General features: G+C 34.8%; 1 protein-coding gene across 4 annotated transcripts in view; it reads left to right on the forward strand.

The window, feature by feature from the left end:
* The window catches only part of Rnls (renalase, FAD dependent amine oxidase), a 430,557-nt gene that overhangs the window by 5,965 nt on the left and 400,703 nt on the right, over positions 1–23,889 (forward strand). For all 4 annotated transcript variants that reach the window (XM_026408972.2, XM_026408975.2, XM_026408973.2 and 1 more), the window contains exon 4: positions 7,432–7,590. In XM_026408972.2, coding sequence (XP_026264757.1) covers positions 7,432–7,590 — 159 coding nt within the window. The remainder of the gene's footprint in view (positions 1–7,431; positions 7,591–23,889) is intronic.

A 23,889-nucleotide genomic window follows, 5' to 3' on the forward strand; every position in this document is an offset into this window, starting at 1 on the left:
TGTATGTCTAACCTTGATATAGCTTTGAAAGCATATTTACAATAATATATGATGAAGGAGACCAAAATACTAATTATTGTAGAAATAGTTTAGGAAGCAAAACAAATTTTCAGCCTGTACTTTTCCTTCGTGATCTTAAATTGGGTAATTAGCTGAATTATTATTTGTCAAAAAAACCTTATTTTGTTTAGAGAAACAAGTTTCAAATTTTAACAAAACAGCTATGTCAAGCACTGTTTTCTTTTTAAATTTAAGTTGTACTACATATTCTTCTTTAGGAATATCTCCTCAACAGTGAATGAGAATGTCTGTTTTCCCCACATCTGGGTATAATGGAAATTTTAATTTTGCCAACATTATAGGCTTAAAAATGGTATCTCTTTGTAGTTTTGACTTGTTATTTCCTTAGTTATGTGAGTATATTCACCTTTTGTTTTGTCAACCATATCTTTTTCTGTAAATGTTCTATGCCTAATCTTTGCCCATTTTCTATTAGAATTTTCATTTGTTCCTTACACACTTTATTAGTGGTTTTGAAAATGGGTTTTTAAAAAAGAAAAAATAGAACTTTCCTTGGAAAATAAATGATTTGTTTTTCTAAACAAAATAAGCTTTCTTGACATATCATAATTCAGTTAATTATCCAATTCAGGGTCACTAAGGAAAGGTATAAGCTGAGAATTTGTTTTTCATCATCATTACTTATTGAAAACCCTAAAAATCCCTGAACAATATAACAAGTATTTACAAAATATTTACAATATATTTGGCATTGTAAGTATCTAGAGTTGACTTAAAGTATTCAGAAGTATGTGAATAAGTAGTGTGCATGAGAGGTCAGTGACATTGGATATGCAACAGCAGAAAATAATAAATACCATTTTGTGTGAGTCCATTTTTCTATCCAAGACTCAGACTGTGGTGGTTTATTATTCAAAGTTGTCCAGAAAAAATGGAACTAATAGGATATACTGTTGGATCTCCATATCTGTAGAATAGATTCTGTATTCATGAATTCAACCAACGTCAGATCAAAAATACTGAAAAAAATTGCAGAAAGTTCCAAAGGCAAAGCTAGAATTTGCTACACACTAAATACTATGTCGAATCCATGAGAATTAAGTGATGTGTAGTCAGTCATATCCTGTTATAGTCTCCTGTCATTTCATAGATCCTTATTCTCTCTCTAGCAGTAATTGAGCATTGTTCATGTTGTGTTTTACCCATGTACTATGTAGTTAGACACAGGAGGGTTGCATCTGTTGGGAACATGCACAGACTTTTTTCCTTGACATTATTCCCTAAACAATATAACAAGTATTTACATAACATTTACAATGTATTTGGTATTGTAAGAATCTATAGATGATTTAAAGTATTCAGAAGTATGTGAATAGGTAATATGCAAGTACTATGCCTTTTTATATAAGACACTTGAGCATCTGTGGACTGTGTTGATTTGGTCATGGAACCAATCCTAAGTAGATATAGAGGGATGACTCTCTGTGTGTGTGTGTACATATATACTGAAAGAGAGAGAGAGATTTATTATATGAAATTGGCTCACATGATTATGGAGGCTGGAAAGTCCCAAGATTAGATGGGTAAGTCAGCAAGCAAGACAATAGAAGAACTAATGGTATAGTTCCAGTCTGAAGACTGGCAGGCTTAAGACTCAAGCCAGTGCTTCAGTTCTAGGCTGAAGGCAGGGAAAAAACAAAAAGTCTATGATATAGTTCCAAGGCTATCAGGCAAGAAGAATTCTCTTTTACCTGGGGAGGGGTGAAGATTTTTGTCCTATTTAGCCCTTCAACTGATGAAATGAGGCTCACCCACATTAGGGAGGACAATCTGCTTTACTCCAGATTTAAACCTGATACTTGAAAACACTCACAGAAAACAAAAACAAACAAACAAAGAACAAAAACCACTCACAGAAATACCCACCAAATATCTGGGCACTCCATAATCCACTCAAGTTGACACATCAAATTAACCATTGCAAATAATGACATCATTTTACATATTGTAGAATGTCACCATCAGCTTTATGTTGTAGCACCATATAACTTTTAAAAATTTTATTTCCATCATGATTTTTCCTTGATCCATTATATATATATATATATATATATATACACACACACACATTGAAATCCTGAAGTACTTAGTAACTGCATTATATATATATATATATATATACATGCACATATACATATGTACATCCTTTCATTCAGTAAGCATTTATTGAGTGCTTAAAATGCCAGACATGTTTAGGTACCCGTGGTAGAAGAGCTAAAGTTGTATGCTTACCAGACCTTAAACTGTACTACAGAATAGAAGGCACAGAAACAAACCTACATAAATACAGTTATCTCATACTAGACAAAGTCGCCAAAAACATATATTGAAGAAAAGATAGCATTTTCAGCAAATCGTGCTGGAAAAACTGGAAATCCATCTGCAGCAAAATTAAATTAAACTGCTATCTCTCACCATGCACAAAACTCAACTCAAAGTGGAAAAAAGACCTAGGAATTAGACCAGAGACTCTGCACCTAATAGAAGAAAAAGTAGGCTCAAATATTCATCATCTTGGATTAGGTTCTGACTTCCTTAACCAGACTCCTAAATCACAAGAAATAAAATCAAGAATCAATAAATGGGATGAATTCAAACTAAAAAACTTCTCAGCAAAGGAAATATTCAATAATGTGAAGAGAGAGCCTACTGAGTGGGAGAATATCTTTACTACACATACATCAGACAGAGCACTAATTTCCAGGATATATAAGGAGCTCAAAAAACTTAACACACACACACACACACACACACACACACACACAAACACAATAAAACAAAACAAAACAAAAAAACAACAAAACCAAAATAAGAAAACAAATAACCCAATCAATAAAGTGGGCCAAGGAACTGGACGTTTCTCAGAAGAAGATATACAGTCGATCAACAAATATATGATAAAATGTTCAAAATCTCTAGTAATTAGATAAATGTAAATCAAAACAAAACTACTCTAATATTTCATCTCACTCCAGTCAGAATGTCAATTATCAAGAAAACAAGCAACAATAAGTGTTGGCAAGGATGTGGGGGGAAATGTACACTCATACATTGCTGGTGGCACTGCAAATTGGTGCAACCACTCTGGAAAGCAGTATGGAGATTCCTTAGAAAACTTGGAGTGGAACCACCATTTGACCCACCTATCCCACTCCTTGGTCTATACCCAAAAGGCTTAAAATCAGAATACTATAGTGATTGCAGGCACATCAATGTTTATAGTAGCTCCATTCACAATAGCTAAACTGTGGAGTCACCCAAGATGCCCTTCAATAGATGAACATGTAAAGAAACTCTTGCCGCCACCAGTGGGGCCAATCTAGCAGGATCCAGCAAGGGGCTAAGAGGGATAAGAAAAATAAGACTCATGGACTTAGATTTTGTAGATAACAGCTAGGGTCAGGTGGAGCACTGCTCTCTGATGAAGAAACAAGTCTGAAGAATTCTGCCAGCAATCTTTATATATATATATATATATATATATATATATACACATATATATATAATTAGATTAAAGACTATGCAAGCATTATTCTTTGTATTCATGAAAGTTACAGAATTAGCAACATTATGCAGTTTATTCTGTAGTTATATTCTACAGTTACAGTGTGCAATGTTAAGAGATTTGTGCAACTCTCAAGAAAGTCAGTTCTTGACAGGTTATGCGGACAGGTTCAGGAGCTGGTGTAACATTGGGGTTGTTAGCAAAAGAATTCCTTTATTCCCAGGAGCTGTGTGCCTGAGATCAAGATCAAGGCTGATAAGACTTTAGCACAGAGCCTCCTCATGTAGGACATTGCCATAGCAACTAGGTATCCTGCACCTTTGCACAGGAAACTTTCCCAGCCACCAAGCATGAAACAGCCATGAAGTCATCAGAGTCCCCAATCTCAGATACTGCTCTGATAAGTGGATGCTGATCCATAATTGGTGGGGGTGGGGGAGGGTTGTGTGTGAAGAATGGAGGAAATTTGGACAAAGAAGAGGGAAGGGGAGAGGGCATAGGCGGCAGGAAAGATGGTGGAATGAGATGGACATCATTATCCTAGTTACATGTATGATTGCACATATGGTGCACAATTCTTTGTAGCTAACACAGAATGTAACAGTATCTTGTACATGATAGGCACAGTGATACATCCACATGGTAGGCATCATATACAACCAAAGAAATGTGCTCCATTTGTGTACATGAATTGGAATGAATTCTGCTGCCTTGTATAACTAATTAGAACAAATTCAAAAAATAAAAAAAATAAAGTCCTATGCTTATAGAGCTGATTTCCTGGTAGAAGAACACTTCTTAAATACTTTGTACCTAGTTCCCTATTTCATTAGATTTTAAGGGAGAATATATGTTTATCTTCCAGTTTTGCTTTGGAAACTTATGGGAGAAGAGATTTTTTTTTTTGGTACTAGGATTAAACCCAGGGGCCCTCTACCACTAAGCCACATTCCAAGCCATTTTATTTTTTATTTTGAGACAGGGTCTTGTTAAGTTGCCCAGGCTGGCCTCCAACTTGTGATCCTCCTGTCTCAGCCTCCCAAGTAGCTAGCATTACAGGTGTGCAGAATTCTTTGTAGCTCACACAGAATGTAGCAGTACATGGTAAGCACAGTGATACAGATTATTAATATGGATAATTTATGTAATTAGCATACATATTAGGTTAATGTATATTAGATGACTGTCAGTTCTCATTTAACCAATTCTTAGTAAAAATCTATTTATATTTTCAGTTTGTATAATACAACCCCTTGGGGTTATCATTATATAAAATGTTACTATTTATTTCAAAAAGTAATTCTTTAATAAAGAAGTATATACTCCTGATAGAAAATGTGGTCACTTTATTTATTTATCTTTGTACCGGGATTGAACCCAGGGGTGTTTAACCAACAAGCCACATCCCCAGTCCTTTTTATTTTTTATTTTGAGACAGGGCCTCATTAAGTTGCTGTGGCTGATCTCAAACTTGCAATTCTCCTGCCTTAGTCTCCCAAGTTGCTGGGATGACAGGTATACACTGCTCTGGGATAGAACATTTGGTCATTTTAACTGAGGAGTAGTTAATGAGGGAGAAGGTAGTAAGAGATGAAGCATAGGAGTAAGACAAGGCTAGGTGTAAAAGACTTTGTAAGCAATGTTAAAGATTGTACACTTTAAGTGCAGTGGAAAGCCATTCACCAGTTTTATGCCTCTTTCCTAGAAACTTCAAGCCTAATATCTTGGAAGAAAAACTTCCTTGTTAATAAGAACAGCTATACCTTTTCCCCTACCTCTTGGTAAATCCTACTTTTAGAGTGGTTTTGACAGATGTCTACCCTGTGGTTCTCACACTTCAACATGCATTGTAGATAACCAGGCTGGGTAGATTGTTAAATATAGAATGCTGGACCTAATCCCTTGATTTCTGATTTGGAATTGTTAGGCCAGGGTCTGAGAATGTGCATTTCTAGTTCCTAGGTATGGCTAGTGCTGCTGGTCTTAGGGAACCACTAGCATACACCTTGCAGAACATCTTGTGGCCACTAGGATTCATTTTCAAGACACTCAGTTGGGGCATGGAGAATTTTCTAGGCCAGAGAACTTTAATAAATAAATAAAGCATCACTCTGGGTTGAGTAATGGAGATGGGGAATGAAAGTTGAAAGCACTGATTATTTGCACCTTCCCCAAGTAGCTGCCTTGAAAAAATTCTCAGGCAAGTTGAAGAACAGTTCACAAGCCTTGCTTTAATCTTTGCACAGAATGATGCTCACTGACTAAAACAGACATTGACCCCTTGACCTAGTTAACACCATGTTCCCAATGTGACTTGAACAAATTTGAGTGCTTACTATAGGTAGCATTATTCAAGCAACATGGAAAAGGTATTGGAGATCTGATATGAAGGAGCCTAGGATATTACTGGATAGATAATACTCAGGATGATTCAGACACAGCTAAAGCATGCAGATATTTTGAATCAATGTCAGGAATGAGTGGTAAAGGAAGTGATGGTTGAAGGACATCAGAGATAGGAAGGATCCCACTGAGTAATTTACAGAGTGGCTACAGAGGAAGCTCTGTGGACAAGGTTAGGCTTAACTTGGATTTTTAGTGACTAGAAACATAAAAAAGTCCAGGTAATGATGAACATGAACATGATACTTTTTTAAAAAAATATTTCTCATTCCATATTCATTTCTTTGTTGTCTATACATGAGGCTAAATAAAATTGAATTTGTTTTTAAATCAAAGTTTTTCTAAATTCCATAATTTGAGATATTAGCATAGTAAGCAGACTTAATGACTTAACAATACTTTCTTTCAGTTTATAGTTCTTAATACATTCTTTTAAGCAAATATTGAGTAAATACCTAGTCTGTGTCAAGTACTATGCTATGCATAGAAACATAGAAACATAGAAACATTTGTGGTTCATGAAACTTAGAATTCAAAAGATAAGACTATATAAAACAATAATTAGGGAAATAGTTATTAAAGTGCTTTTGTGATAAATGCTAAGAATGGAAATGTGATGAGAGCGTACTCAATGTTTTTCCTATTTCTAATTATTCTTTATATATATATATATATATATATATATATATATATATATATATATATTTAGTTGTAGTTGGACACAATATCTTTATTTTATTTATTTACTTTAATGTACTTTAATGTGGTGCTGAGGATCAAACCCAGTACCTCACACATGCTAGGTGAGTGTTCTACCACTGAGTCACAACCCCAGCCTTCTGATTCTTCTTAATCGAGGAAACTGATCTATTGATGAGGACTTGCATTTCTCCTACAGAGACCTTAATCAGGTCGTTCAAAAAGTAATATTAATTCCATTGATAGAAATTATTATTTTTCTTGCTATTACTAGTGAGAACTAATTACTAACACCTTTACTGAAATGTATATATACTTAGTTTGCAAAGATGACGAGCTTTAGAGTTAGCTAGTTATACTTCTAAATTATGGCATAATATTTCTTAATCTGTTCCCCATCTGAAATAATTTGGTACAGTGTGCATGAAGCACTTGGCATATAGTAGATAATGAAAGATAGCTATGCTTACTACTACTACTCCTATTTTTGTTTTACTACTACTGTCATTGCTGTTATTACTTGTAATAGTGTTTTTTAAAATCCAGACACTTATTGTAAGGATGTCAAAAAGGAAAAATTGCCACTAAGAAACTAAGTAAAGAAAGAGAACAGTGGGGACTATAGCAGACAAGTTTGAGCATATTTTTTCACCAGAGTGGATACAATTTGCCACTATTCACTTGTCCCTCATTTTCATATGGAAAATTCTGAGAATGTGAACACAATTTATATTTTGGAGCAGGTGCAGAAGTCTACTTTAGACAGTGTGTGACCCAGATCAACCTGAGAAATGACAAGTGGGAAGTCTTCAGGGAAATAGGCTCCCCTGAGCAGTTTGATCTTGTTGTCCTCACCATGCCAGTTCCTCAGATTCTGCAGCTTCAAGGTGACATTGTGAACTGTGAGTCTGCTTTGCTTTTTACCTACTCAGGGAGTGGGATTTCTTCAGTAGAGTGTGAATTTGCTCTAATTCTCTTAGTGAAGTATGCATTATAGATTCTATTGATTTCATGTCTTAAAAACTGCTTATGGCCTAGTTTGTGATATTAGGCCTGCCAAAGTGAAACCCATATAATTGTTTTTAAATTAGTTAAAAGTTGAGCTTTTTTCTTATTATCGTAGCCTTTAATAAGGCAGCATTGTTGATGGATGTGCAGTGCTGTTGCCTAAAAGAGTAATTTCTTTGTATGCATACTGGAGAAAAGGAGGTTTTATACAGTTCTTACTTGAGTTGTTTCATTTCCTGTATTTTTGCTCTTTAGGTTGCCCTCTAAGTATTTAATCTTGTTTGAGCAAATAGCCTAGCTTCATTGTGAAAGAGGCACAGAGAAGGGATGGTTGGGAGGATGGGGGTGGGGAGTAAATGATGCCAAAGGAGCTAAAATTATGTTAAAAGAACCAAAATTATAATGAACTAAAATCCAAAAGAAATTTATCTGTCTGAATAAGGAAAGAAAAAAGGGTTCTCTTGCTAAAAATAACAAAGGTATATTTTAAGGAGGAATATGATGACTAGATGAGTAGAATGACTAGATGAGTAGAAAATCATTTCTTATTTATCAAGTCTGATGTCACTATTTCATAAAAATGAATCAGTTTTTATGTAGAGAGAAAGCATTAAACCATTGTAGATCATTTTTAATGAGTCCAATTTTTAAATTTATCAACCTGAGAAATGACAAGTGGGAAGTCTCCAAAGAATGAGGCTCCTCTTGATTCTTGTCCTCATGATGCCAGTTCTTGGTATCCGTAGGGGGCATGACTTTTTAAGTTTCAAATTTCAGTGGATTGGTACAGAGTAAGGGACTGTACAAAGTTACTCTCTAAGAAAGCTGGAATGTGTGAAAAAATGGCAAGGAAACTAATGTGGAATGACATTATCACCACTTTCTGTTTCTTTACATCAGCTAAGTCTGATTTTACCATCTACCTCCTCAAAAGATCAACCTTAGTTTAATTCAAACACAAAAAGAACATGATGTGAGTCCTCCATTTTCAAATAAGGTTGTGTTCATGAATTAACCTTTTCAAGTTTCAGAATCCCTTCATTTGAACCTGGTAAAATTGTTACATATGGTGATAATAGTTAATGAGTTATCATTAAATTTGATTTCATAATCAAATTTTGTAGTGCCATCAGTAGACTCTAATAATTCTTAGTATTTATTTCTAATCACCTACTGGGGAATATTATTGAGTACAGAGAATTATTACTCAGTAGATTTGATATGCATTAGAATTTGCAAATTAAGGTAGGGTATTGCTAAAAGTCACTCTCCAATTATGTACTGTGTGTTTATAGGCTTTATATGTTTTATATGTATATATGATTTGTATGTTTCAGAAATATTGTGAAGTAGGATTTTTTATTTGACAATATTTTGCTTTGTTAATATTTAGGTAATTAAAAACAGTGTTTAAATAGTGACAATTACTAGATTGATCTGTAAAAAAACCTGATTTTATAGGTTGAAATGGTGATAAATCGACAATTTCATGTAATCCAACCAAAAATGCTATACATTGATAGAAAGGTTGAAGAAAAATAATGATTAAAGCCAGTAATTAGTAACATAGACCTGAAGGCTTTTTACAATTATGAAGACTACTTATGCACTTCTCTTTGGATATGTTATTTCTAATTACAGTGCTATTCAGAGTTTTCATGAAGTATAACACTTTAATATCCCAATCTTTTGTCTTTATCTTTTAAATTTATGTTACTTTTATCCTTTATAAGTCTTTGAATGTTTCAATTGGCTTAGCAATATTCACTTTAGATATTAACCTTTGTTTATTTTTTTTTTTTCAGTACAAAATGTGTGGTGGCAGGAGTGTGTGTTAGGTTTTATTGCTGGGTGTGGTGCCCCATGCTTGTAATCCCAGTGATTCTGGAGGCTGAAGCAGGAGGATCACAAGTTTGAGGCCAGCCTTAGCAATTTAGCAAGGCCCTAAGCAACTTATCAAGACCCTATCTCAATATAAAAAGTAAAAAGGGCTGGGATGTGGCTTAATGGTTAAGCACTCTTGGGTTCAATCCCCAGTACAAAAAAAAAAAAAGGAAAAGAAAGAAAAACTGTGTATTGAGGTCTGACTTCTTGTCCTTTCCCCAAATAGACTTTAGTCTACAAATAGCAAATTGAGAAATATCCTTTACATGCAAATGCCTTTCCTAGCTGACAACTGTTATCCATTTTCAAGGTTAGGATTGGGGAGTTGGATACCCAAAGTTTTCTACACTGTTCCTCAGAGTATCTGGTACATTGTTGCCAGAAACTTCTAAATCCACAGACATCACTTTGGCACTAGTGAGATGGTGACAGCAGGAAGCTTGCCAGCACCCAAAATAGAAATTATAATATATGTGTAAAATGTAGGATTCCTTGTACATATTGTAAGTCCAGAGGTAAAGAGGATAGTATCTGCAAAAGGTGTGTGTGTGTGTGTGTGTGTGTGTGTGTGTGTGTGTGTTTCTGTGTGTGTATGCTAGGGGGCTGGGGTTCTTAAAACTGATGTTCCTGTGCTAAGTGCTGAGAGAGAGGTTTCAGATATAGAAACTAAGGGAACAGAGGTATTAAGTAGGGTATGAGGATATATTTCTTTAAGTAGGTACACTTGCTCAGTTAACTCTTGTTTTATCAGGCCAGTTTTACTTATTGATACTGAAATTCTAGCTAATAATGTTCACTTTTAACATAGAATATTAAGGGTTAGAAGAGGCCTTAGAGAGCATCTAGTCTCATGTTTTATCCCTTATATGAGTCATTTTTTTAAAAAATCACTATATTGAGACATGATTGACTTGTGAAAAGACATACGTATTTAATGGATACAACTTGATAAGTTTGGAAATAAGTATCACTGAAGTCATCTCCACAGTCTACATCATAACCATATCCATCACCTCTAAAAGTTTGCTCCACCCACTTTGTTTACTATTTTTAAATTTTGCAAAAAGTTCTACTCTATTAGCAAAATTTTAAATATACAATACAGTTTTATTAACTATAACCACTATGTTATGCATGTAATCTCTAAGATTTATTTGTCTTACATAACTAAATTTTGTGCATTTTAGCTAAAGCCCCATGTTTTCCTATCCCCTAAGTCCCTATAATGAGCACTATAGAAAAAAGTCTACTCTCTTTTTAATTCATACAACTTTTTCTTGTAGCATTGGGATTGAACCCAGGGCCTTTGCACATGCTAGGTAAGCATAGTACCACAAAGTTATGTCCCTAGATTCTCTCTTTAACTCATAAATCTCAATAATGACATCTGTGAGGAATTAATGTCTACCTTTCAGGTTTTTTTTTTTCTTTTTGAGAAACTTAAATTTGTTCTTGTTTGATTATTAAGCAAGATTTTAAGTGGCTATTGAAAGATATTCACTTCCAAAGCCATATATTGCCATCTAGTGGGTCAATTATATATTACAATTCCCCCTAGAATCCTTAGACCAGAGAGGACTATGATTGGAACATAGGATAAAAAACACTGTGACTACCACAAAACCGCATATCACTGGGAAATAAATTTAGCCCCATGAGAACTAGCTTGCCCAAATGGACATGATTGATTAGTGACAGAAATAAGGTGATATATGACACACTTTTTTGTACAGAGTCTTTGGGTTTTGTACAGAGTCTTCCGTTTTTCCTCTCATTCTCTTTCCAAATTATATGTACTCTTTAGAATCAAAAAAACAACATGTCTTACATGAAAGAATTTATTTTTGATACTAGTGTGGCTCGTATTTTCTGTTATATCTTCCTCTATTTTTTTTGTGGAAGGAACAGAACAGTTTTATTTTTTCTTCTTTGGCAATTTTTAACAATTATTTATTACATTTATTACACTTAGAGAATAGGAGAACTTCATGCACCATATAGTGAACCTGATTTATATATAAATATATATATAATATAATGGTTCTATAATTCTACTATTCTCTCCATATTAATATTACAGAGATTATCTTTAGTTAATCCTCAAAGCCACACAGGCATCATCATCTCCTTTCTTGAAGTCACAACAGAAATGTGACCTCAGTAGTGTGGCTCTAGAGCCTGTAGTCCTAGCTGCTGCTGTTCATGGCTGTCCAGTACTTACTGTATATTAGACTCTCCCATTACAGATTGCTCGCTTAGGGTCCTACTCATTCTTGATGAAAGCAACAGCTTAAAATAAAATAAAATAAAAATGTAAGGGCACTTTCATGAAGATTTTTACTCCTAAGATTTAGATAGGGTTCAGGAATTTCTATCTTTGACAAGAACCCTATAGGATACCCCTACCCTAATCTACCTGCCACCCTTTGGCCTGTTTGGGATATTCTGTTTGTTCATATTATTCACCACATTTTACTGTAATTCTTATTTTTCAGTTAGTGTCTTCCCAGTAAATCATAAAATCCATGAGGGAAAAGGTTCTATATAGCTCTCTAGCCCCACCCAGCATCAAGCACGATATCACACATAGACCCACAAACTACTAGTGGTTGTTCAATCCATTCCTGTAGGATGGCTGTCTTATTTCACAACTTCATGATAGGTTCCTAGGGTCAGAGAGTTTTAGAGTCTTTTGATCCCTGTTTGGTACCTTATTCATGGTGAAGCTAAAAGAGTGAACCTTGGATGGATCATAGAGTTTTAGAACTTGTAGGAAATTTGGGGCTCATAGCTTCCCATCCACTCTGATTTTGGAGATGTAAAGTGAAACTAAGTCTTTTTTCATATATCTATAGGTCATTTAGATTTCTTCTTGTGAATTCTCCAGTTAGCTCCTATGCTTTCTTTTCTAGTGGGATATTTGTTTGGGGAGAGTATTTCACATATGATGTTACAAATATTCCCCAGACTATCATTTGTCTTTTTTTTTTTTTTTTTGGCCCGAGGCAGTACCAGGGATTGAATTCAGCAACATTTGATCACAGAGCCACATCCCAGCCCTATTGTGTATTTTATTTAGAGACAGGGTCTCACTGAGTTGTTTAGCACCTCACTTTTGCTGAGGCTGGCCTTGAACTCGCAATCCTCCTGCTTCAGCCTCCTGAGCTACTGGGATTACAGGCATGCTCCATGGTGCCTGGCTTCTCTTTTGTTTTTGTTTATTATGTTATTTGCTACAATAATTTCTTTGGATTTTTATTTGGTCACATGTCTCTTTTATAGTTGCTATGTTTCCAATCTTTTTAATATTTATTTTTTAGTTTTAGGTGAACACAATATCTTTATTTTACATTTATGTGGTGCTGAGAATCGAACCCAGTGCCTCATGCATGCTAGGCGAGCACGATACCACTTGAGCCACAACCCCAGCCCTAGGTTTCCAATCTTGCTAAGAACTCTGTCACTCTAAAATCATATATTTTAGATTAATATGAATCATATAAATCAATTCTTAATTATATTATAATAATTTTAGTTTCTATACTATACAGTTAAATCTTTACTCCTCCTGGAATACATGTTTATGTAATGAGATAGGTTCCCAACTTTGTCTTTTCCCTAGAGTGATACACATTAATCACCACTATTTATTTAATGACATTCTTTTTCCTACTAAATTGAAGTTCTTTATCTACCTTGTGTAAATTTCCATGTAGACTTGTATCTGTTTTCTGTATGTCTATTCCATTTATTTATTCCAAAGTCATGTCATACCTTCATTGTTTCCTTTATAGTCACTTTGTGGCTGTAATTCATTTTTAGGAAATATATATATATATATATATATATATATATATATATATATATATATATATATATATGGTATAGACCTGGGACAACTTTATTTATTTCTCAAACATCCCTATGTTGAACTCCATTTTCTAGAGAAAATCACTTAATAACATATTAGTCATTGAAACAACTTTTTAGTCATTTTTGATTCTTAAAAGTCTCACTTTGGTTTTAAAATAAATATTCACTTGTGTTTATACTTAAAATTTATTCTGAATCTAGATCTCATTCTCTCTACCCCCAGTTCCACCTAGATCTGTCTGCAGTGCCAGGGGCTTGTGGCAGAGTGAATCAGATTTGTTTTCATATGCATGCCCTTCAATCCCTCCTTAAGGTGGCCTTAGCTTCAGTGTAGTTTCATATCCCTTTGGATATTCTTCCTATATCCATTGGGCAGTAAGGCTCAGAGTAATAAGGCCAATTCTGACTGGTCATTTCTCAGAACCCCTTGAGGGCAGTTGACTAGCACCTTTTCTTAGTGACTTCTTAACCTTCAAGTGTGGGATGGGATCATTATTGCATTTCCCATCTCACCCCCCAGCTTTACAGAGAGCAGGGATAACAGGGAGGAGTAGTGTTGGAAAAAGTTTTAATTTCTGGAAGATAATAATTTCCTCACCATATCTTTATTGATATATCATAACTTAATAAATAAACTTCCCTGTCAAGGAAGTTTACTTATTGACCTTGTCTGTCCCACTTTAGGTCCACACTCAGTTCAAAATCACTTCTGCAATGTTTTCCTGACCCCCAAGACCATGCTGTTTCTCCCATAACATGTTATCCTAATTTTCTGTGCCTCATGTTTGTTTTTAACACATCATAATTGTGATTAAGCAGTGGTTTAATCAGTTGTATAATGTGTTTCTCTCCTGGTGGAATATGAAGTACTTGAAGATAGGAACTCGCTCTGACTCACCCATTCTTGTTTCCCAGGACTCCCTTATGGTGCCTCACATACAGCACGCCTTCGGTCTGTTGTTAATGAATGAATTAACAAAATAGACTCTGAAATTGCATTTTGAAAACATTCAGAGGAAAGAGATCTTAGCAAAACCTTGGAAGTAGAAATGTCTGTTTTAAAATATTAGGGACTGAAAATAGATTGGCTTGGCCAGACAAGGTGTTGTGGTGAGAAGTTTTAGGAGATAAAACTAGATATAGATTTGAGGCAGACTGTGGTGAGCCTGGAACAAACAACAGGGGTCTTAGTTCATCAGACATACTGAATTTATCTTTCGAACCTGGCTGGATATATTTAATGATAACTACCTAATTGTATTGAGAGAAAGAAAACACTTGTCAAACTTGGGGAGATGTTGCTCAAAAGGCTTTTAACCTTAACAAGAACTCTCTCTCGTACCTGACACACAAGATAGCAGCAAGCTGTACTAAAAAATGTATGATCTCTGACCTTATTATGGATTGTAAAATACAGTGATAAAATATTTCAGTTGCTTTTCTACAACTTGTAGAATCTCCTATGGTCATTCATGGAAGATGAGTACGAAATATTTTTACTAAAATAAGTTTAAATATTTGATTCTTCTTTGTCATTTTGCTGAGAAGATCTTGATTCAAAACATAGGGGAAAAAGTTCTTTATTCACTGAGTAAAATGGTTCATTCCTTTTTTCAGCAGACTTTCTGCATAGGAGAGGGAATAATTCTGTTTCTAAAGTTCTTTCAACATGAGTTGCTGGGTTAGGCTGCCTGCAAACTTATGTACTAAGATCTCAATTTTAGAAAAACCTTTGTTACCATCATTTATTAAGTCTTGATCTTAATAAATGGTCCTACTTATTCTGGTTGGTCCTACTTAATTTTCGTTTCCTTAAATGCCCAAGAGGCAGCCCAAGTTTATCTTTGCCTGTCTTCCACCCTCCACAACACCAACCCCTGGGCCTAGCAGGACAGAGGGAGTCTCTCTAATTAAGGATCCCTCTGGAGAACGAATTAGTTTTGTTGGGAAAAAAAGATGAGGATAACTGGGAGATGATGATATTTTCAACATCAAACATCATTTGTTTTTCATAACCACCTTATAAAAAATATTATTTTCCTCATTCTATAGAAAAGGAAAGTGAATCTCAGAAAAATTAGGTTTACTTGCCTAAAGTCACATAACTGTTGAGAGGCAGAGCCAGTAGTGGAATCCAAACCTCCAGTCTTTAGTAATTGGTTTAGTGTATTTTTAACTTTTTATATAGCACTAATGTGTTTGAACTTCCCATTGTTGATATGAGTGCATCAGTGATACAAATAGATTAACATTCTTGCTCTTATGTACATGCTCTTAGGAGATGCATGATATTTTAAAGTAGGCCACCAGGATGCTCCCTTATAGAAGGACAGTTTCCTTCTTAATGCTGCCTTATGGACGGTATTTCCTTTAGAACTTAGAACTCCATTTTTCACTCAGAGTTCTTCAATAACAGAAAGGCTTTAAAAAGAAATGTCAATACTAGAGATGGGGTGAGATGAAAGAGCAGAGAGCTATAATTTATTGAATTGCGTCATTAGCACCAACTGAGTCATCAACTGAATTGAATTAAACTTTTTCCTATCAGATCTGGTAAGGACATTAAAGAGAGAGGAAATTTGAGAACTAAGCTTTTAGCTTTCTGGAATAAATCTCTGGTAATTGAAATAAAATATGCCAAATCCAAATAAGGAGTTATTACCAGAATCAACTACTAACTTTAAAGTGGGAAATTCTAAATGTTGGGATTAAAGGAGAGGAAGGGATAGAATGAAGGAAAGAATGGGAGGAATACCAGCATGTTTCATGGGATGAGCTTTTGTCCAGATTTGTTTTCGTTTCTCACAACTGTATCCTATTTAGGAAGCTTTGTATTCTGTTGCATCTGATTATTTAGGGCTATATGCTGACTAGTTATTCTGACCATCTACCTTTTTTCTGAAGCCTTGTAGCCATATTCTAAAATTTTCTCATTCTGCCTTGATGTTTGCTTCTAGAAAAGAATGAAAGAGAAAAGTAGTTGAGTAACCAGCACAGAACATATAGTTTACTGTTGTAGAAGTCTCTGTTGGTTTGAGGAAACTGTTTAAATATTGATCTCTTCTAAAATTTGTTATATAAAATAGCGAAAGGAAATCATTGCATCTAAAGTGAAGTTTGCATTTAATTCCTGTGAGATATTAGACCTTTTTTTTGCATCTCTTAATTTTACTTGCCAAACATGAGAATATGAGATTTTACTCCAGGAAGAGAAATTAAAATCCAGTTTTATTTTTAAAAATGGTAGTTGCCATTATTTACTCAGATGTTGAATTCATTTTTGTCTTCATAAAAATAATGTTCTAACACATGAACATTTACCATGTGTTAGACACTATTCTAGACAGCAGCGAAGCAAACAATAAAAACTCCAAGGAACTTCTACTAGAAAGAGAAGATGTAAGCAAATATTTATGTAGGATGATGGTGATGGACAAAATAATATTTCCTAATATTTCATTTCAGTGAGGGAAGGAGAAATGACTAAGTCAATATCTCTATGACATGGTAGTAAGTGCTGTGGCAGAGGGATGGAGCAAGGTAAGGGAAGTGAAAACCGACAAGGATTGCACTTGTACATTGTATGAACAGCTCTGAGACAAGGTGATCTTTAAGCAGGGATGCCTGAAGGTGGTGAAAGTGTAAGCCCAGAGAATCTCTGAAGGGATATCCAAATAGAAGGAGCTGTAGGTAGAGAAACTCCAAGGGACGAGTAGTTTCACCAGGAGGTAGGTGGGGCTGCCCTGCAGAGTGCAGGTAGGGGTACTGGCAGGAGATGAGGGCAGAGAGGCAGCAGGAGGCTCAATTACAGAAGGCTTTGTGGACTTTGGTAAAGACATTGCATTTTACTTTGCTGAGGGATGATTTGACTTGGAATTGAGGAGATTTATCTACCTATTATACAGTAATTAAAATATAAGAGGGTAGGCTGACCAGATAGACTAATACTATAAAATTAGAGGGCAAAAATGAAGGTATTAACTACAGCAGTACTTGTGGTATGTTGAGAAGTGGTTACAATCTGAATGCATCAGGACTCCTCATTTTGCATCCATTTTCAAAGGTTCAGATTGCTAGAGACAGTTGATTTCTAAGGTAGAGCTGCCAGGATTTGCTGACGGTTTATATGGGGGATATTACATAAAGAAGAGCCAAGAATGACACCACTGTTTTGGGGCTGAGCAATTGGAAAAACAGAATTGTTTTTTACCAAAGGGAGAAGACTGAATGAGAAGAAAATTTATGAGGCAGGTAGTGCACTGGGACTCAAGAGTAGGGATTTGGACTTGGGTTGGATTTGAGATACCTAAAAGGGATTCAGCTAGAGATTCTTAGTTGAATATAGGAGATTTCAGAAACAGTGTCTGGCATGCAGATATATATTTGAAAATCATTCATGGAGAGATATATTTAATATCATGGGACAGGATGAGATCCAAGATTGAGCCCAGGGAACTTGTAAAGTTTATAGACTAGAAAATAAGAAGAACCAGCAAAAAGGAGTGAGAGGAGGAAGCCAGAGAGTAAGGGAAAAAACCTAGTATATGTGTTGTCCTGTGGACCCACAAAGTGTTTGAAGGATGAAGAAATGATCAGTTATGCCAAATGCTAACTATAGTTTCATCTAAGTGTTGGCCATTGGATTTGGCAATATGGAGGACAAAGGTAACATTGACAATAACAGTCAGTGGAGTGCTAGGAATGAAAGCCACTTTGGAATAAACTGGAGAAAAAAATGGAAGTGAGGATGTTGAGATACTGAGTTTAGAAAAGTGGTTCTCAACTTTTTATTTATTATCATTTCCCTAAGGAACTTTAAAATTTTTTTTTTATTTTTTTTCAATTAACAAATAACAATTTTATGTATTTTGGGGGTACAATGTGATATTTTAATATATGCACTTCTTGTGGGATAAATCAGGATAATTAGCATATCCTAAGAAGCATTGTTTTCCTAATCCTTCCCCATCCATGAAATTTGAATATCACAGACATACTTCTATTATATATTAAATGTGAATCTATGCTTTATGTATAAAAGGAGTAATACTTTTTTTGCTTGAAAGAAACAGATTTTTCCCTTTGGTATTAATAGTCCTATTGAGAATGGTGGGGTAGAGATAATTCTTTAGTTTTCCTCTGAAAGGCGCAAAGAATTGGACTGCTGTTTAGAGGATGAGGTAAGGTCACATTTTTGTTGTTTTGTATTGTATATTTAAGATGAGACATATTATGTTTGTGTGCTGATGAAAATAATCAAGTAGAAAAGGGAAAACTGATAATGTAGTAACAAGACTAGACAGTTACAGGAATTTGGACCTTAGTAGGAGACAGAGGACAGGGCTTTAGTTGGCAGCCAGATAATAAGAGGGAAAGTGGATCATAGGTGGGAGACACCTTTGGAGGTGAGACCTGTGGAAATCCTCTTCTGGTTGTTTTTCAAATGAAACAAGATACAAAATCAGGGGCTGGGGATGTGGCTCAAGCGGTAGAGGGCTCGCCTGGCATGCGTGCGGCCCGGGTTCGATCCCCAGCACCACATACCAACAGGGATGTTGTGTCCGCCGAGAACTAAAAAATAAATATAAAAAAAAAAAATTCTCTCTCTCTCTCTCTCTCTCTCTCTCTCTCTCTCTCTCTCTCTCTCTTTAAAAAAAAAAAAAAAGATACAAAATCATTAGCCAAGACGGAGGAGAGACTAAAGATACTGAAGATTCGTAGAGAGAGAAGAGGTATTATCTAGTAGTGTGAATTGAGTAAAATATAGTAGGAGAGTTAGGTAGCACTAAAACCCACTTGAAGTTAGTGATCACAAATTTAAAATGAAACAAGTAAATATTCTTTTCTCTCTAGGCTTGATCTTTTCTAACTACATTATAGGTTTTAAATATTTGAATGAATGAATGAATCAAGAAGTGAATTAAAACTTTTTTGTTGCCTGAATGTAAATGTTTTTCAGTTTACTGCTTGTATGTTTTTAATTGAAGAGCTTTGTACTAGATGTTAAAATTAAGGGCTTCAGATAAAAACATAGAATAGTGCATTCTAGTTCAGCTTTTCTGGTCATAATTAAAGTCAACAGCAGCCTAAGTGCCTTTATTTTGATTGGTGGTGATGTTCATGATGAGATAAAGATGTAGAACTGATAATTAGTTTTGAATGTTCTTATACATAAATATATATGTAATTTTCATAAAAATGAAACTAGAAGTAAATGCTAGCTTCTTTGAGGATATGGTATTCATTCTTAGACATTTCTAAAGTTCTGAACAATGCTTAATTATTCATGTATCCATTTATTCTTTCAGCAAGCATTGTCTTGGCATCTCTTACCAGTGACAGGAAGGAAAAAATTGAATAAAACATGATTTCTACCTCTAAGTATATTATAGGCATGTAGATATTACACTGTTTTTAGAAGAGGCATATATATATATCTATATATCTATATATCTATATATCTATATATCTATATATATATATTCTGTCAAGTATATAAAGATACACACCAATTCATACATTAGAGAACTGGGTTATGATGTAACATCATATAGACTTAACACTGATAAAGAGAGAAGGTTAGGAAATTTGTAAAATGAAAATTTTAAATACATTAGTAAATTCAGTAGGTTATATATAAAATCTTTCTATTAAGCCCTTTGTTCCTTTAATAGGAAATAGTGTGCTCATGGAGACTGTTTTGTCATAACTACAGTTGTGTACTTCATAGAATATTAATTAGACATTATTATTAGATTCTTTAGATTGTTATACTTTATTTTTTCAAGACCTATTGATGCTCTTGAGGAGTTAACACCTTCATAAAATTGGCTGTACTTAGTACTTTGTCTGGCCTTCTGAGCGGGGGCGGCTCCTCCCAGCCTGCAGGACACACAGATGAACAGCATGTGGCAGTGTTTGTATGTTCTTCTGAGAGCCGATGCCACAGCCTAAGAGAGTTTGGAGCAGTTCTCTGCAATGATTACAAGTGCATCCCAAGATTATATTTTTTATTTATATTACTATGTGTCATATTTTTTGCCAAAGAGAATATAGAAAATTAATAGGCACTTTGCTGATACAATTCTTAGTAGACAAATTGTCAGAATAAACTTCATTGCTTAGGAAGCATAAATTCGATGTAGTCACTGGATGTGGTTGTTGTTGTGGGGGAATTTTGTTTTGGCCAAATGTTATATTTTTGCAAAATTCTGATAGACCAAGTTTCTCTTTATTTTCATAATAATCTATCCCCAGAAAAAGAACAAGCTGTTAAATTACTGAGGTTCACTTGTATAAATGAATTTACACCTATCTAACTTAACAAATTATGAATTGACTTTAAATTGTAGGTAATACTTGGATAAAATTGGCTCAATTTTTAAAATTTTTTTTTAGTTGTAGATGGACACAATACCTTTATTTTGTTTATTTTTATGTGGTGCTGGGATCAAACCCAGTGCTTCACGCATGCCTGGAAGCGCTCTACCACAGAGCCACAACCCTGGCCCAAATTGGCTCAATTTTAAATACAAAATTTTCACAGAGAATTTTTTTTCATATAGATTCTTTTCAACATAGAAAATACAGTAAAATGGATTTTAAGCCATCCCAAGGGGTTGAGTGTGTGTGAGTGCAAGCATGCATGCGCGATCATTGTCCTTCACATTTTTTGGATGGAGGGGGAGCATGTAGATTAATTTTATTATATTTTGGTTGCTTTATGAACATTCATTGTTGGTTTGGGGGGAATTTGGGGGTTGATGTTTTCTATAAATTGTGCTTTTTTAGGTGGAACAATATCTTTTATTTTATTTATGTGATGCTGAGAATCGAACCCAGTGCCTCAGGCATGCTAGGTGAGCACTGTACCACTGAGTCACAACCCTAGCCCCTAAATGGTGCTTTTCAAATGATATAAAGGCCAAGAAGTTACTGATCTAGTTTTCTTTTTTTTTCTTTTTCTTTTCTTTTCTTTTTTTTAAAGAGAGAGGAGAGAGAGAGAGAGAGAGAGAGAGAGAGAGAGAGAGAGAGAATTTTTTAATATTTATTTTTTAGTTTTCGGCGGACACAACATCTTTGTTGGTATGTGGTGCTGAGGATCGAACCCGGGCCGCACGCATGCCAGGCGAGGGCGCTACCGCTTGAGCCATATCCCCTGCCCCTGATCTAGTTTTCAAATGTATATCAAATGAGGCAAAACATGATCAATTAGTTGATTACTGAATCATATTCAGTGACGTATCCAGCAAATTAACAGATGTTTCTTTCTGTTCAATTGTCCTGATATATAATAAGGGCTTGATGTTCAGTTAATATATCTATACAACTAGCTTGATAAAATATAGATAAACTTATAACCTATTTCTCATGCCTTTTTAAAAAATTAATTAAGTTATTTTAATTAAGTATATATGACAGCAGAATGCACTTGATTCATTGTACACAATTGCAGCACAACTTTTCATTTCTCTCGTTGGTTATACACGATGTAGCATCACACTTTATGGGCAGTCATATGTGTACCTAGGATAATGATGTCCTTCTCATTCCACCATCTTTTTTGTCCCCATGCTCCCCCCCATAAACGTCCCCTCTTCCCATCAAAGTTCCTCCATTTTCCCCATGCCCCCCCAGTTATGGATCAGCATCCACTTATCAGAGAGAACATTCAGCCTTTGGCTTTTGGGATTTGCTTAGTTTGCTTAGCATGATACTCTCCAACTCCATCCATTTACCTGTAAATTTCATTTTAAGGTGATATCACTCACAGTAATTGTAATCTTTTTGAAATAATATGATGGGGGAAAACTCTAGGAACACAGTAGTTATTATCAGACAATAGATTTATAGAGAAAATCTTAATCTGTGACTGTTGTCCTTAATGAACATTCTTACTACTCTTTCACATTTCATATTTGCTGTCATCACAAAGACTTAGTTACCTTTAAGCAAATGTGATTCCTTATTGGCCACATTGCCAATTGCTTTCCACCTAATTATAAAATTATACATCTACTGTGTTCCAGGAATTGTCCCAGATTCTGGGTTTGTATCAGCTACTGACGCCTGTCTCTAGTTCTTAAGGAGTTTATGATGGGAAGACATTTCTGTTGCTCTTCTCTTCCAGTTGTTTCTGAGCTTTGCTGCCCTTATTTATAGCTAAGCTTTAGAGAAGCCTCTAATCATTTTTTGTGTTCTTCTTACTTGTCCTGGCTCTACTGATTGCTAGCTGTATGGTCTTGACAGCTTTACTTAACCTCTTTGAGTCTTTGATTCCTTTTTGGTTCAATTGAGATGATAATTCCTGCTTTACCAAGGAATTGGGGAAGACTAAATAAGATAATATATTAAAACATCTAGTAAATTGCTGGCACATGATGAATAGGTCAATGAAAGCAACTGTTGATGGTCTTTAACTTGTATTTGTTACATGCCTGGCACTTAATTACTTAGAAATAAACTTGAGTTCCCTTTCATTCCCTTGCTGCTATCCATTCTTCAAACATATGGTCCAAGGGGAATTTATAACAGGGGTAAATAAAAATAGCTCCAATTTATAAGCATCTATTTTGTGCAGGATAATTTACGTCTTGTCAATAATCCTAAAAACAAACTAGCATTATTATCCCCACTATTAGGGGAAGGCCAGGGTAATGAAAGTGGCTGTCCAAGCCCACAAATCTACGTAGTAGAAGAGAGAGAACACTGACTGCAAAAGCTGTTTTCTTTTTACTATCAGATGTTCTCTCCAAGTCCCTTCAAATTCTAAAATGTTTAAATTTTCTTTAATGTATGTATCATGATGACAAGCAATAGACATTTTCATTTGAATACAAACTCAAAAATCTAGATGTCCAACAATGTCATTAACAAGCCAAAATATACAGATCTGCATCTTTATAAGTGTGACTATTAGTCCATAGATGGACCAAAATTCCCTAAATAATCCCCAGGTTTTGCCATCTGCATCAGCTGAGATTTCATTTTAAGAGAAAGAAAATTCATAAAATTCATTTTAAGAGAAAGAAATTATTTCCTTCCTTACACTTTTGGAAATATTTGAAAAATTTTGATAAAAGCTTATTACTTTGGTTTTTTATTTGTTTTGGTATTTTGAATTTAATTGTAAGAGGTATACTCTGAAAATTCAAAGTGGCTTCAGCAGTTTCCCAACTTTTTCTTCTATTCTTTTGCACCAAAGGAGATGGACAGCTGATCCAATGCAAGAGTTCCTGATTTGAGAAAGAAGAATTTGTGGATGCTAGAGTGGTTTTCTGTGGAGAAATTGAACAAACTATAAAACTAAATACAAATAATTACAGTTCTATATAGAATTCTGAGTATTGGCGTCTAAGCGGTCTCTCTGGATAAATGCCAATGTATCTGGACTTCATTTTCCCCATCTGTAAAAATGAAATCATTGAAGACTTGTT

The sequence above is a fragment of the Urocitellus parryii genome, chromosome 5 (genome assembly GCF_045843805.1).
Source record: "Urocitellus parryii isolate mUroPar1 chromosome 5, mUroPar1.hap1, whole genome shotgun sequence".
In the NCBI taxonomy this organism is placed as follows: domain Eukaryota; kingdom Metazoa; phylum Chordata; class Mammalia; order Rodentia; family Sciuridae; genus Urocitellus; species Urocitellus parryii.